We start from the raw sequence: 14,476 nt of genomic DNA, 5'->3' as shown, positions 1-14,476 counted from the left end.
GGAGGCATATAAAATACAATCACATATGCAGACAGAATGCTGGAATAAATGTTTCCCTGGAACACCAGGCTGGACACACATAAATAGATTTTATTAGCGGTTGCTCTTACCAGTTACTGCTGCTGAGGTATATGATCCAGCTGCTAGCTGTTTGATCTTGGGCTGGTTGGTAAAAAACCTAATTAAATGAAATGTGGTCCTTTCCTCTGTGTCACCTAATCCCAACTGACCTTCGCTGTTACCTCCAGCAGCATACACATTTCCTTTTTCTGCATACAGAAAAGCACATGTAATACACAGAATGAAGACATTCTCATCAATGGTAAAAAGTCAGAAAAACTGGAGCAAGTAATTTAATTTTCGATGGAAAAACATTACAGAAAAGTTGGGGTCTACTGCCCTGAAATATCCTCGAGTTGACATTAGCAGTGTCTGTTGTAGCTAGCAAGGAGGCTTTCCTGCACACGCTTGGGTCAGAACTTTCTAACAGCCTTACATGTACTTAGACTGACTGCATTTCCCACCATTCTGGAGACTGATCTAAAAAGTAAATATAATTTGGAGTTCTGCAAGAGTTCTGAGAAAATGACTATTAGTAGCCCTGGCAGCCAGAAGAAGCTCCTTCTCCAAATAATGTATATTTTAAGATAAAGCAGGAGGAACATGGTGAATGATGTCACAGGCAAGAAAACTGAAGTCGTATTAGTACGTAAATTAAAGCGATGCATAACTTGATAGTTTTGAGTACTGTGAATGAAATATATTTTTGCTTAGGTTTTTATTAGAAATATTTTACTCATTTCAATATTTAAATCACTTTCAATTTCATTAACTAGGTCTTTATTTTGGTTTAGAATCTTAAAATTGAAGTTAAAGCTGATGATTGATATCTTCAACTTAAGAGAACTTTAAGATTTATATTTTTAATTTTAGTATGTTTCACATCTAAAGTGCTCATCTATGATGAAAAAGATAAGGCCCATTAATAACACAAATCCAGACACAAATGTGATAAGCAACTGACATACAATTTATAAATGGCCCTTGCTATATAAATAGCCACAAATTATCTAGCCAGCGTGTACGCTAAAAGTGACTAATATTACCCTGTGCAGTCTTGCATACACAACTGTTATTAAAATGTTCTGCTTTATTCTAATAGTCTTATTTACAGTGCTTAGGGTCTCCACATATATAAACCTCCTAATAATCAAACAATCCTCTTTATAACATTACTGCAAGCTAAAGGATTGCAACCAGAAAGATGTCTATTCCATTACATAAATTTTAGAAGCATGACAAGAATTTGCATCAACTCTCTGTATACTGTCTCTCTAAAAATTTATTTTTTAGTTTAAATTTACAGTTTGGTTATTTATAGCTTAATAAAGCAATTTGTCATTGAAATAGCAGACTGCCTTGTCTAACTAAAATGCAACAAAATTTGAAGACTTGAAAACATTCAGTTCTATTATATTTACTCAAATATATAACTTCACACTAATAAAGACAAATTACTTGTCAAAGGCAAATTTGAGCACCGCTATATAAAAAATACTAATATACCTTTACATGGCTTAAATGAAATATTGATAATTGTTAACCACACCTCAAATGCCAGCAAGAAATTTTTTCATCTGTCTATTGCTAGCAAACTCCAATATAACATTATTTTATAAATGCATTGGCTCAGAATAAATCAAGTATTCAAAGAACTGGATATCAAACCCCCAAGTTTTAACAGTCCCATTTTCATTTATTTTCCCTTCCTCAACATTCCTGAGGTTCCTAATGTAATTTTGCATGAAAGCAAAGGAAGAAATCTATCTTTAATATGTATATAATATAGGTTACATACCTGTGTAAACTAAAGTGTGGTTTCTTCCACAAACAGCAAGTTTTGGTTTTTCTGGTTTTAAAGCTATGAATTAAAGCCAAACGGGGGGGAAAAGTTACAAACAAGCTGATAGCTGGTTCAACAACAAAATGTTCTATGCTCTAGAGGAAGCTCTTATTTTTTTCATATTTTTAACAGAATGATTACAAGATTCATTGCCCATTTAAACCTAGCACATGACTTACTAAATCAGGATTCCCCCAAGACAAGAAAACAGATATAGACCTTAAAAACTTATAACTGACGCTCAGGTTAACTTGATGATGGCTACTTCATCCCAATGCCACATTCCCCAGAATTTACCATTTATGGGATATGCCTCAAAGAATATATCAAGTTGCAGGACAAAATGCATACTTAAGGCTTAGTTTTCAGTAACAGTACTATTCTTTACTTCCTCTTATGCTTTTCCCACTATCTAAAATCTTTAAAATCATACTGTTCTTTTGTCTTATCATCCCTATCTTCCTTCATTATGCACAGCTACCCTTTTTGCTTGACTTTTGCTCTGCACTGCCTTCTTATTGACCACCAAACTCAATTGCTAAGGACAGTCCTACCTGGACTAGTGCCTAAAATTTTTGCATATACCATCCGGTCTCAATTTCAACTCAGTTACCACCCACCCACCGCATGTACTTCTCTGCAGTCTGGTCACTGTGAAAGACTGGGAATGTATGTGAGAGGAGTCAAGAGTTATTTTGTTGGGAAAGAGAGAATACAGAGGGGCCTTTTCTCCCATGGCAAGTGCACTCCATTTCAGAAACAGAAGAAAAAAATCTCACCGACTTTTCCATCCTCTCTCCAATTACTGGTCATTGCCAACAATTTACCTTCTCTCAGCCACGTCCATGTCCCCTATACAATGCTCTGAAAACAGCACTATTTTTACATAATGTATCTTTAATTGCTTTTCCACTGCACTAGTCCATGACAAAGCCAACAACCATCGTTCCTTTCAGAAACCCTTTTTCAGTCCTTCCAAATCAACTTTCATCAGCTCCATAACATTCAGATTAAAGTCCCTTTTACCTTCTGCCAAGTAACTGAATAAATCTATCTACTTAAGCATGAACTGTCTTTGGTCTACCACATAGACACAAACATAAATTGTCCAAATTCAGGTTCCTGCCTATCCTATCCGACACCTACCACTACCACCAGGCTGGAACCGTAACACTTCCAATATTGGCTTCCTCCTGCTTTATATCCCAAAACTCTGCCTCCAACTTCAGAGATGATCTTAATCAGCTCCTCAGAAGCCTGTGCTCCCTAACCTTCCTCCCGCTTAGGCGAATCAATTGTATTTGATGAGCCATGCTATATTTACAATGCTGCTGGCAATTTTTTGTAACCAATTTCATTAGTCTCTAGTCAAGTCCCAGAAGATATTTTCTCAGAAAACATGCAGCCACAACCATTTGGCTCCAAGCAGAAACGGAAATGTGTCCTTGCAACCCCACTCCCAAAGCCAAGCGATGACTGAAAGTTGTGAGAAAAGCTCCAGGACTTTCTCCCGCTGTCTACTGCCAAGAGAAGAAAGATACCCCCCTTGTGACTTTTTTCAATGGATGCCAGGTCTGGTTTGAATTGCAGTCATCTTCTCTTCGTCTTTTATTCTCCATTGCAATTTGACAGTAAAAAGAAAACTTGACACCCAATCCATTTAAGCCAAGGTAAGAATCAATCTCTCACATGGCTGACAGAAGATATGAACCTGAGAGTAGCTGCATTCTCCCTCTGAAGTGAAACAGAGAGAGGAGCAGATAAAGGACAGTAGAATAAACTAAATCAGGAAGAAAAGAGTTTGAACAAGCAGGATAATTTGTTTTTAACAGTAAGCTAACAATCGATCTCCTGGCAGAAAGGATGAGGATAAACATTTACTGGTGAAAAGAAATGTGTTAATGGGATAGATCTGACTTGACATAAGCAAGGGGATAGGGAAAAAGTATTAACTTAGTTTTGGTTGACAAGAAAAAAACGGCTAGGAAAGATCAAGAAGATTAACAGTGCAATGAAAACATATTTTACAACACATGAAAGAATATGGACATTTCTTCTACTGCTTCATACAAATATATTAACGTTTATGGCCCCTCGGGCACTTCTTACACTGGCTAAAAATGTAGCAGTACTTGTAGAAAGTTCCTGACAGATTTTTTCGTTTATAAAGGTGATAAGACAAAAGTGATACAAAGGTTACACAATGCTGTTGGAACTGTGATTTCTAACGCATAGACAACGCTGCAGAGACCAAGCATCTGATTAATGTCTTTGCAGTCACGATGAAGATACGGTTTGTCAGAAAAGGCAAATATTACATAAAATGAGAGCTCTCAAAAAAGACAGGATTCTATGTATCTGAAGTAATCTTCAGACGCAAAAGGACCCAGAATCTGGAACTGATGGAAAAATCAACCAGGGATCCTTCTAAGCTACCTTTATGAGCTTGTGCAGTAATATGCTACACAGGATGAGTAAAGAAGGCAGAATCAGTTACCTTGGAACTGCATCTTATAAAGTACCTTTTCACAAGGGTCTCCTTTCAAAAAGACAAAAAAAGAAAAATTAAACAAACCTTTAACACATGTTGGTTTGCTGACAGTCTTCTTTGATCCTAGTCCTAATTGGCCCCAGTTGTTACTGCCGAACATGTATAGTTTACCATTCCCTGAAAAAAAATGCACAGTCAGAATCCATACAAGTGTTTGAATACCTCATAGAAGACAAGAGGGTCACTCACACACTACGCTATTTATTACTCCCTTAAGATTAGGCAATTCAATAATTAACGTCCTTGTGATTTTTCAGTACAGAAGTAGTAATTGCATTGTTCAAGTAAGAAATCCCCAGCCAGAAGAAGGGACAAAAAGCAGAACAAACATCCTCTCCTTTAGGTACAGCACAGATAAAGTGCTCTTCAGAAAATAAAATGCTGTGCTCTTGGACAGACCCCGCAGTTCAGAAACCACAGTATCTATAGGCCTACTTATAAAATAACAGCACATTTAACTGAGCACCCACATCTTTTACCCCAAAGACAGGAATGCATAATGCAGCTATATAATTAATACAAACACAAATTTGTAATATTCAGCTTATTTTATTGTTTGGGGGGGGCTATGTCTTTTACTGCTAATGTCTTCTCTTAAAATGATTTACAAATTTGCACTTCTACAGAACATAGCTTCTGATAAATTTTCAGATGTGTACACAAATTGTATTAATTTGTTACTCTGCATATAAAGAAGGAACGCAAAAAAACACCATGCAGCCAGGGAGTTTTGTAAACCTAAATGCAAACATTAGATTACAAATCTTCAACAGGAGCAATGCTAGAATCGTATTTCAGAAACTGGTATGACGTGTCATTGAACTTGCAGGTTTGACCACTATAAACAATGAACTGTTGTAATTCCGAATAACAGGTGTTTTTTGAAGAGGATGGTATATGAACAGATGAAACTTTTGTCATCAGGCATGCAAATTAGACAGCCAAAACTGACTACTGACAATACCTTAAAATGAACTCATTTTGTTTCATTTCAATTTTTAAAACTATTACCTTTGGTAAAGCTGTGAAGTTCACACCCAAAGATAAAACCCTTGTTCCGACAGAAATCTTTGCAAAACAATAGAAACTGATTTGTCAAAACAAACACCTTTTACAACTGTTAAAAGGAGTTTGTTTACTTTTGATGAAGTTCTGCAGAGCTTTGTGAGTTAGACTCCATCACAAGGCTGTCACGTAAATAAACTTTGTCACCCCAGCCATCAACAATTATCACGATTGCAATGCATAACAGCAATTCCACATAATAATGCCAAAATATTATGGCTGTTTGTACTTCAGTAGTGTAGGTTCCCAGTGAAGGTTCTGAATGTGATTTACAGAGACTTTGAAATATGATATTGAAATGTTTAAAATATAACAAAAATACTTACTGTTAAAAAAAAAAATCCATTTATTTTCTTAAATATAACCACGTAGTTAAAAAAACCAAACAACCAACAACAACTAACAGTAACTAGTACCTAAAGTCCCAATCAAATTGTTAGATTTGACAATTTTTGGAACATGGGGCTACATGTCAATATTATGACTTTCCAAGAAAGTTGGAAGGGAAGAAAGTCTAAGGTCAAGTCCACGCTCACGGTGTTTTACTGATAGAGTCATAGAATCGTTTAGGTTGGAACAGACCTTTAAGATCATCAAGTCCCACCGTTAACCTAGCACTGCCAAGTCCACCACTAAACCATGTCCCTAAGCACCACATCTACACGTCTTTTAAATACCTCCAGGGATGGTAGCATTTATATCACCAGCCCGATTTTGATAATGCAATCACGTCAAAACGCATGCAGAGCTGTCCGTCACTGAGAGCAAAACGCACCTTAACAGAAAGAATTTTTATTAGCAAATGGCATCCTATATTGGTATATGCTTCCTTGTATCCTTGGTTTATACTTTTGAACTGCCTTTATAAGACAGTAGTACTCCTGTGGGAATATGATGCCAAGCTGCCGTAATTCAATTTAAGCACAGTCTCTTTTATCCATTCAAAATTCCAACAGGTCATGCTTTTCATCCTATAATCTGCTGCTTCTTATACCAGTCTTTAAATTCTCAGGCACTGCTTTGTAAGTCAAGGAGCTTAATAGATGAGAGGAATTTTTTTACATTCTTCTACAACTGAATGACAGTCTTTTATAATTTCAGGCTTCCAACGCTTAGCAATGTAACAGAAAATAAGAAAACTGGGAAGCAGGTAATTCAGACAGTGAATGAAAACTAATAGGCACTACAGAGGAACCTAAACAAATGCCTGTAATGAAGCAACATTTCTGGGTCTGTACAGCAAATCAGGTTTTGGAACAGACATGATGCAATCTAAGCTGGCCAGGAAACACCACAGAATTTTGTATGCAAAGGGCCCTATTTTCACAGTTGCATACTGAAATATCTCCAGTCATCACCGCAGATGCACTGAAATGAAAACTAATTCAACAGCAGACAGATAGGCAAGGATCACATTTCAAAACTTTGCAAACTCTGATTGCGCTTGTCTTTTTGCTTCCACTTTGGTGCTAACGTACAGAGATTGTGGCCATCTGCCATCTGGAACGGCTGGCAGAGGACAGGTCCAGCAGAGTAAGATTATGACTCTGGGCAGCAGAAGGGAAACAACAGGATATGAAGAAAGGGACTACTAGGTCTGATTTGGTGATGAAAACATACTTCCAACACCAGTTTCCACCTTCATCCTCACACAAGGCTGGAGTCTTTCTCCAGAGTATGTATGCATTGCCTTATCACCAGCAGATGTTTCACCAACGTTAATTCAGAGCTATTAGGGAAGCCACAAGACGTTTACATCTTTAGGAACCGGGGATTTTGTGAGACACTTCGGGAAAAGAGTGTCTCCTAACCAGTACGTTTCTCATATGAGTAGCTGCTATCACAACTGTGATTCCTGGGAACCCCATCTGTCATGTGCTCCCCTGGTTCATGAAGCACTACTAAAGGCATTCATTCAGCAGTTGGGAAATACCAGCTGAAATCCTCAACATGCTTCATGATAATAGCAGGCAGCCAAGTGTTCCTATCATCTATGTTTAAAGGCGTTTTACATATTCCCCTCCTTGCTTTCTAAATTATATTAGTGTGGGAGGAAAATAAAATGGGGAGACAATGTACAGACTTTGAGCATTTATTACAAGATTCTGTCAAGAAGCTATACCTGAAGAAAACTTAAAAGGTAATATTTTGGACGGAGTATCATATACCAGGCACCATGATTTTTTGTATTTATTTGTGCTATTTTGTGAATAAACTATGTTAACAGTTCATTTAAAATTCATATACAATTCAATACATCTCATGAAAATGAGAGTGACATCAGTTTTGTTCGGCAAGTCACGATATTCTCAAAATAAAAGCTTTACTGAGCAATAAGAACAGTCATGCTTAGGACATTTAGCATCACACAAACGAAACCAGCGCAGTATGTTGCCTGCTCCTACACATATCAAAGATCAACACAAACATGTACTAATCTTTCTCATGTTCCCCTTGCAGCTGACGTAAAAGATACTGTGCCATGTTCTGATGGCCTGCTGGTAGGCAGAAAGAATAGAAGGAATCTGGTATCCAAAGACCTGGAGAGATTCCAAGGTCCTTTGGTGTAAATTGTTGAACGTTTAATGCCTTACAAAACTCAGAATTATGAGCATACTATCTTCTTGTGGTTCCATATGCACCTCTTTTCATTCCTTTTACACTTGGTAACTTCTTTCTTTCCTTCTACCCTCTTGCACTGGGGGCTTCAATTCTCTCCAGAGCCGAGTTCAGAAAATGTGTCTTCCGTCATCATCATTTTCCCCCTTGTGAACAGGATCAGTCTCTTTGATCAAATGTGGGCAAGCTGCCTAGGATACTCTAATCAAGGCAAATAAACAATAAGACAGCTATTAACTTTTAAGCGTTTTGTAGAAAAGAAAATTAATGGAAAAGTATTGGGAGGAGATTTTTAAAAATATGCATAATGTCACTTATTTCACACCAACTCCCAACAGGATGAATAAATTGCCTTCCAAAGCCTGCAGTTATAAAAGATACAGGGAGTGGACTGTCAGTATTCTTGGGCCAAAAAATATAGAAATGGGGCAAGAAACATTATTAAATATATTACAAGTGATGCCGGAAGGTATACTGCTCATGACTCCATTAAAGAACTAAAGATGACGACTGCTTAAAAGAATTCCTGCTTGAGTATTTTAATGAAGATTGTGCTAAAGGTAGAGAGCAAATGAATAAAGAAACACAAATTTCAATCCCAAACTCCAAAACTGGAGGAGGAAATGTTTCTCTGACTAGCTCAGCAAGCCAACTCAAAGTCAGCAAGTAACTATCACTGGTCCTTTCTATTCCAACATAGAGCCACAGTATGTAAATAAAATTTTGGACTCTAACTCCTGACCTGGAAAGCCAAAGAACAGAGTGTTTTATATTTACTTTACACTTTTCCTCCTAAAAGTTATATGGGAAAACTGATGCTGGATTAGATTAAAGAAGTATTTGAAAATTTCTTAGTATTTTGTTTGAATGCTAAATATTAGTTCCTGTACATTTTCTTCGTTTGCATTCTGTCAAGATTCAGTGCTAGATGTAGCTGTCTCTCCTGCCTCAAACCAGCTTTAAGGAATGTTTTGTATCAGTTTGGGTGATTGTTTTACTTATGATTGTTGAGACCTGGTAGTGTAAAACTGATATATTTCTATCAGGTTTGAAGCTACCTCATATTCCCACTCTCCCCTACATACATAGGTCCCACTACCTCCTCCAGGGAGTGGGAAAAAAAAAAAGGAGGGGGGAATTTTGTGACCTGTAAATAAAGACTGAAAATAAAATGAAGCATGCATTAACACACACCTGCTTGAGATACTTTTCCTTTCTCAGTGATGTTTCTCTTTTATCTCTTCCAGGTCACGTTCAGCTGGATTTCAAGAAGCTCCTGGTTTCCCACAAGGTCTGTACCCTTCTCAGTAAACTCATTATCGGCATGCACTTCTGGAGCTTTTATTCCAGGTGTTACTGCAGTTCAGTGTCATTCACCAAGGGCTGTAATTCCACTGTATCATCCAACTCCATCTAACAGCAGAAATGTGCGGTGCACACGGGCATGCACAGGTGTGAAGGACAAATGAGGGAGAAAGATTTTCTGTTTCCCTTCTTCACTTTTTTGTACAACTCTTGCGGTTTCTCTACCTTTGCTTGTTGTTGATCAGTATTTTACCCTCACTTTTGCCTCTACTTTACAATGTCCCAGAAAACCTTTTGGTACCAAAGAAATTCTGTACTCATGCTTCTACAGTTCCTTCTCCTCAAAAGCTTTGAGAAAATAAAGATCTGATTATCTAGAAGTTTCCCTGGTGACGTATCTGCACACTACAACAGCAAAAGCCAGCTACAGAGACGTTTTTGAAACATGCTGTGTATCTTAAAATAACAGGGAGAAGGGGAGATAGTAGAGAAACGGTGCTGCATGCAAACCTATGCAAGTTGACTTCTTGAAAAGCTTTATCTAAGTGGCCACTATTACAGTGACAAGGGAATTAGAGGATTGTTGCTGATTAGGGTAACAGTGCTGGCACAGGCACATGCTGGGGGAACTCAAGGAGGTAATTTAAATTTACTAGTCTAAACCAAGAATTGTACTCGTGTTATTTCAAACTGGGTGTGGGCATACAAAAGGATATATAAAAAAAAATTTCTAAAGGAAAATTTCACAGTGCCCCAGGTTACATTCTGATTAATTTTATGCAACAGGCAATTTAATAAACTGGTTCAGTCCAAGAAAAAGTGTCAAGTTTTGTTCAAAACACAAACTATTCATGGATAATTCATCTTCTATGAAGTCAGGCTTGAAAAATTCATCGTACAATTTCACTTCAAGATGTTCTGCAGTCCATGAAATCTACACTCTTCTTTTAACATGCCTGGAATCGTTCATTCTAAAAGTCCAGCATCTTCAACCTTGCTTGGGGACATAGCAAGAAACCCTCAAGAAATTATTTAATAAGCAATGACCAATTGGGCATTGATGAGGAATAAATACATTCCAATAAAAAAAGCCCTGAAAATATGCATATAAATTTCATAACAACAGTCTTATTATCTATCAGCAGTTGATTGTCAATACAATCGACACACGTGCTCATCAACAAAAGAGTAGTCCCTTCCACGTAAAATAAATTGAACAAGTTCTTCAATGAGTATTGCTTCCATGATCTCAAAAAAATGAAAATGAACATAAATACTGCTCACTGTATTGCATCTGAGCTTCTTTGAATGCTTTTGCAATTTATTTCTGATTTTAGTAGGATTTTCTGAAGTTTTTTGAGTTGCCCTTTCAAGGGTTATTTTCAGTTGACAGTTAACAGTAATTCAAATCTAAATTTCAGAGATACAATTTTATCTGTTGTTTCGGCAGATTCCTAGTGAACTTGTTGACTGTGTTCAACAGATACTGTTTACTTCCATGATAGAAACCTCTATATTTAAGATTGTCTACTAAATAACTGTCAGATTCACAGGAAACATTCAAGCTGAACAAAGTCATGCTTACTTTAAATCCAGTGTGATACGTTCAGTTATTATCGATTCACTCACGACAGTTCTTGGGCATGCCTCGTGAAAACCTTCAGTGATCTCACACTAACTTCAAAGGCATCCAACAGCCCCCACAGAAGAGTACCCTCTCCTCTCCACAACCCCATTTGATGTAGTACCTCAGGATTCAAATAAGAATCATAACTTTCCAAGCTGTCCAAATATATAACCTTTTATCATATACTCCATTTCCAATACTGACCTGTAACAATAGCGGTATGTTCATCTCCACATGATATATGTACAGGCTTGTCATTTTTGAACCAGAACTTGCTAGGAATATCTTCTGCAAATTTGCTTTTTCCAAATGTGAAAACAGCACCTGATTCTAAAACACAAAAAGACAATGTCAATTTTAGTGAAAACAAATTTTGTCTCATACATTTTGAAATAGTCATTTCCTATTAATTCAATCTCACATTTTAGTTTCCCATCTTTTTTTAAAAAATGGCTGAAACATTTTCTTCTATTCTGTTTCACCAAGACTACTTCATTTTCAGGTTCACATCTTAGTCCTTCTGATTATTCTTAGCCTCCATGAATTTCCCAATAGACTACGTATTGTTGCTGGCGTATTGTGTTCTGAGGATACTGTATTGTGTTTGCATGGCAAGGTTTTGGTAGCGGGGCGGCTACAGGGGTGGCTTCTATGAGAAGCTGCTAGAAGCTTCCCCCATGCCCGACAGAGCCAATGCCAGCCGGCTCCAAGATGGACCCGCTGCTGGCCAAGACTGAGCCCATCAGCGACGGTGGTAGCGCTTCTGTGACAACGTATTTAAGAAGGGGAAAAAACTTCTGCGCAACAGCAGCCGGGAGAGAGAGGAGTGAGAAATACGTAAGAGAAACAGCCCTGCAGACACCAACGTCAGTTAAAAAAGAAGGGGAGGAGGTGCTGCAGGTGCTGGAGCAGAGATTCCCCTGCAGCCTGTGGTGAAGACAATAGTGAGGCAGGCTGTCCCCCTCCAGCCCATGGAGGTCCACGGTGGAGCAGATATCACCTGCAGCCCCTGGAGAAGACCATGATGAGGCAGGCTTTCCCCCTGCAGCCTGTGAAGGTCCACGGTGGAGCAGATATCCACCTGCAGCCCATGGAGGACCCCACACCAAAGCAGGTGGATGTGCCCAAAGGAGGCTGTGACCCCGTGGAGAGCCAGTGCTGGAGCAGGCTCCTGGCAGGACTTGTGATGCCGTGGAGAGAGGAGCCCATGCTGGAGCAGGTTTTCTGGCAGGACTTATGACCCCATGGGGGACCCACGCTGGAGCAGTCTGTTCCTGAAGGACTGCACCCCATGGGAAGGACCCACGCTGGAGCAGTTTGTGAAGAACTGCAGCCTGTGGGAAGGACTCACATTGGAGAAGTTCGTGGAGGACTGTCTCCCATGGGTGGGACCCCACGCTGGGGCAGGGGAAGAGAGTGAGGAGGAAGGATCAGCAGAGACAACATGTGATGAACTGACTGCAACCCCCATTCCCCATCCCGCTGTGCTGCTCGGGGGGAGGAGGTAGAGAAAATCGGGAGTGAAGTTGAGCCTGGGAAGAAGGGAGGCGTGGGGGGAAGGTGTTTTAAGATTTGGTTTTATTTCTCATTACTCTACTCTGATTTTCAATTGGCAATAAATTAAATTAATTTCCTCAAGCCGAGTCTGTTTTGCTTGTGACAGTAATTGCTGAGTGATCTCCCTTACCTTATCTCGACCCATAAGCCTTTCGTTGTACTTTTCTCTACCTGTTCAGTTGAGGAGGGGGAGTAATAGAGCAGCTTGGTGGGCACCTGGCATCCAGCCAGGGTCAACCCACCACAGATACAATAATTTGTTTTAAAGTACACTAATGTACTTTATCACCACCCTCTAAGAAAAACTACTAGGTGCGTAAAAGAAAGAAAAAAGAACTCTGAATAACTGCCCCCAGAAAGTAAAATAAAAAGCTCATCCTGAAAGCAGCTTGAGACGAAGAGTTCTCACTTATGTTTATACTTGAATTCAAACACGTTTTCCAAATTGGATTAGAGAGAGACTCACAGACTGTAAAGAGGTGACAGGCTCCAAACTGACCACTCTTCCTTACCCATCTGAAAAGATACATGTGCTCTAAAAACGGACCCCTACAGTCAAAACTCTTAGTCTTCAAAACATGGGTTGACACAACTGCCTTTGACCATAAAACCACGATCTAAAAAACTCAAACAAAAATACCCCCCCCCAAAATCCAGACAACTCTTCCACCCTTGTAATCTGTCTAGTTGTCTCAATTCTTCCTACTTTCAAAAGTGTCAGCACTGTTGTTTTAAAACATAAAACGTTAACTATTCATTCACCTTTTGGTCAAGCATGTGGCTTGACACAGAAAATATTAATTCTACAGGAAAATAAATGACCTCACAAGTTAAATAATTTGCCAAAAGCCATGCAGACAATGTGGCAAAGCACAATTACACCTCGTATTTTAAAATGTCAAAACTTGTGCTTTAAGCACCGAATCATTCTTTAGAAAAGAAAACAACCAAAGAAAAAATCCAAACCTTTTCTTTGCAGACTTTCTGTTAACATGTAAGCTATGATAGCACAAATACAGTAACATTAGACTGTCTCTGTAAAACTGTATATAAGTTGATAGTAACATTTATTTTCAATGAAACACACTGAGATGTTTCATTCTCATCAGTACTCAGCACCCCAGCTCCAAAACCCAAAGTTCTCTCCTAAACTGTAAATTTGATATTCATTTTGAAATGATTCTTTAATACACAAGTTTCCCATATTTGCAAATGACATCTTATTTTATGTACCATGTTCAGCAGCCATGCATAGAATTGTATGTACTGCCTCTCTAGATGTGTTTCACCGTTTTATTATAAACAAGCCTTTGTGCAGTCAAATTTAAAGAAAGGGCACACCTACAACCATAGGCATCCTAAAAGGCATCTGAAAACATGATTTTGTTTTAAGTTGTACTCTCCAGCCAGCCAGCCAGCCATGCTGCATATTTGAGCATGCTTACAGTGATGTCTTTGGCACTTGTGCCACAGTGGAGCTCTCTGGTTAATTTCTTTTTCTTTCAGAAGCATTAACATGAAAATATATATATATTCGTAATTCAACGTATACAAAACCCAGACAATTTAATTCACAAATGTTCTTCGTATCTCATTAATTTCACAACTGAAACCTAAGCCGTCAGTTTGGAAATCAGACCCTACCAATTCATAAAATTAAATCCCACAGAACATAAGTGAGGTTTTTGCCGTCCGGGCACCGAGCAAATGCTTGAAAACTACAAACCACGGGCCAAAACTTATTTATTAACTGAAAGAACCTGTCTGCTTAACACTGCACCGCTGTACCATGCCGGTGACGACAGCAAGGTTGCCCCGTCTAATCTCTGACGTCAGCGTACGTCTTTCC

General features: G+C 38.6%; 1 protein-coding gene across 1 annotated transcript in view; it reads right to left on the bottom strand.

Moving 5' to 3' along the window:
* RPGR (retinitis pigmentosa GTPase regulator) overlaps positions 1–14,476 on the bottom strand; it is a 47,312-nt gene that overhangs the window by 29,644 nt on the left and 3,192 nt on the right. The window contains exons 3-6 of the mRNA XM_009318911.1: positions 11,275–11,400; positions 4,479–4,571; positions 1,859–1,921; positions 111–269 (exon numbers count right to left, since the gene is read on the bottom strand). Of these exons, the coding sequence (XP_009317186.1) occupies positions 111–269; positions 1,859–1,921; positions 4,479–4,571; positions 11,275–11,400 (441 nt within the window). The remainder of the gene's footprint in view (positions 1–110; positions 270–1,858; positions 1,922–4,478; positions 4,572–11,274; positions 11,401–14,476) is intronic.

This window comes from Pygoscelis adeliae, unplaced genomic scaffold (assembly GCF_000699105.1).
Source record: "Pygoscelis adeliae isolate BGI_AS28 unplaced genomic scaffold, ASM69910v1 Scaffold92, whole genome shotgun sequence".
NCBI classification, from domain to species: domain Eukaryota; kingdom Metazoa; phylum Chordata; class Aves; order Sphenisciformes; family Spheniscidae; genus Pygoscelis; species Pygoscelis adeliae.
Note: the sequence above shows the minus strand (reverse complement) of the source record. Positions and strands in the feature narration are given on the sequence as shown.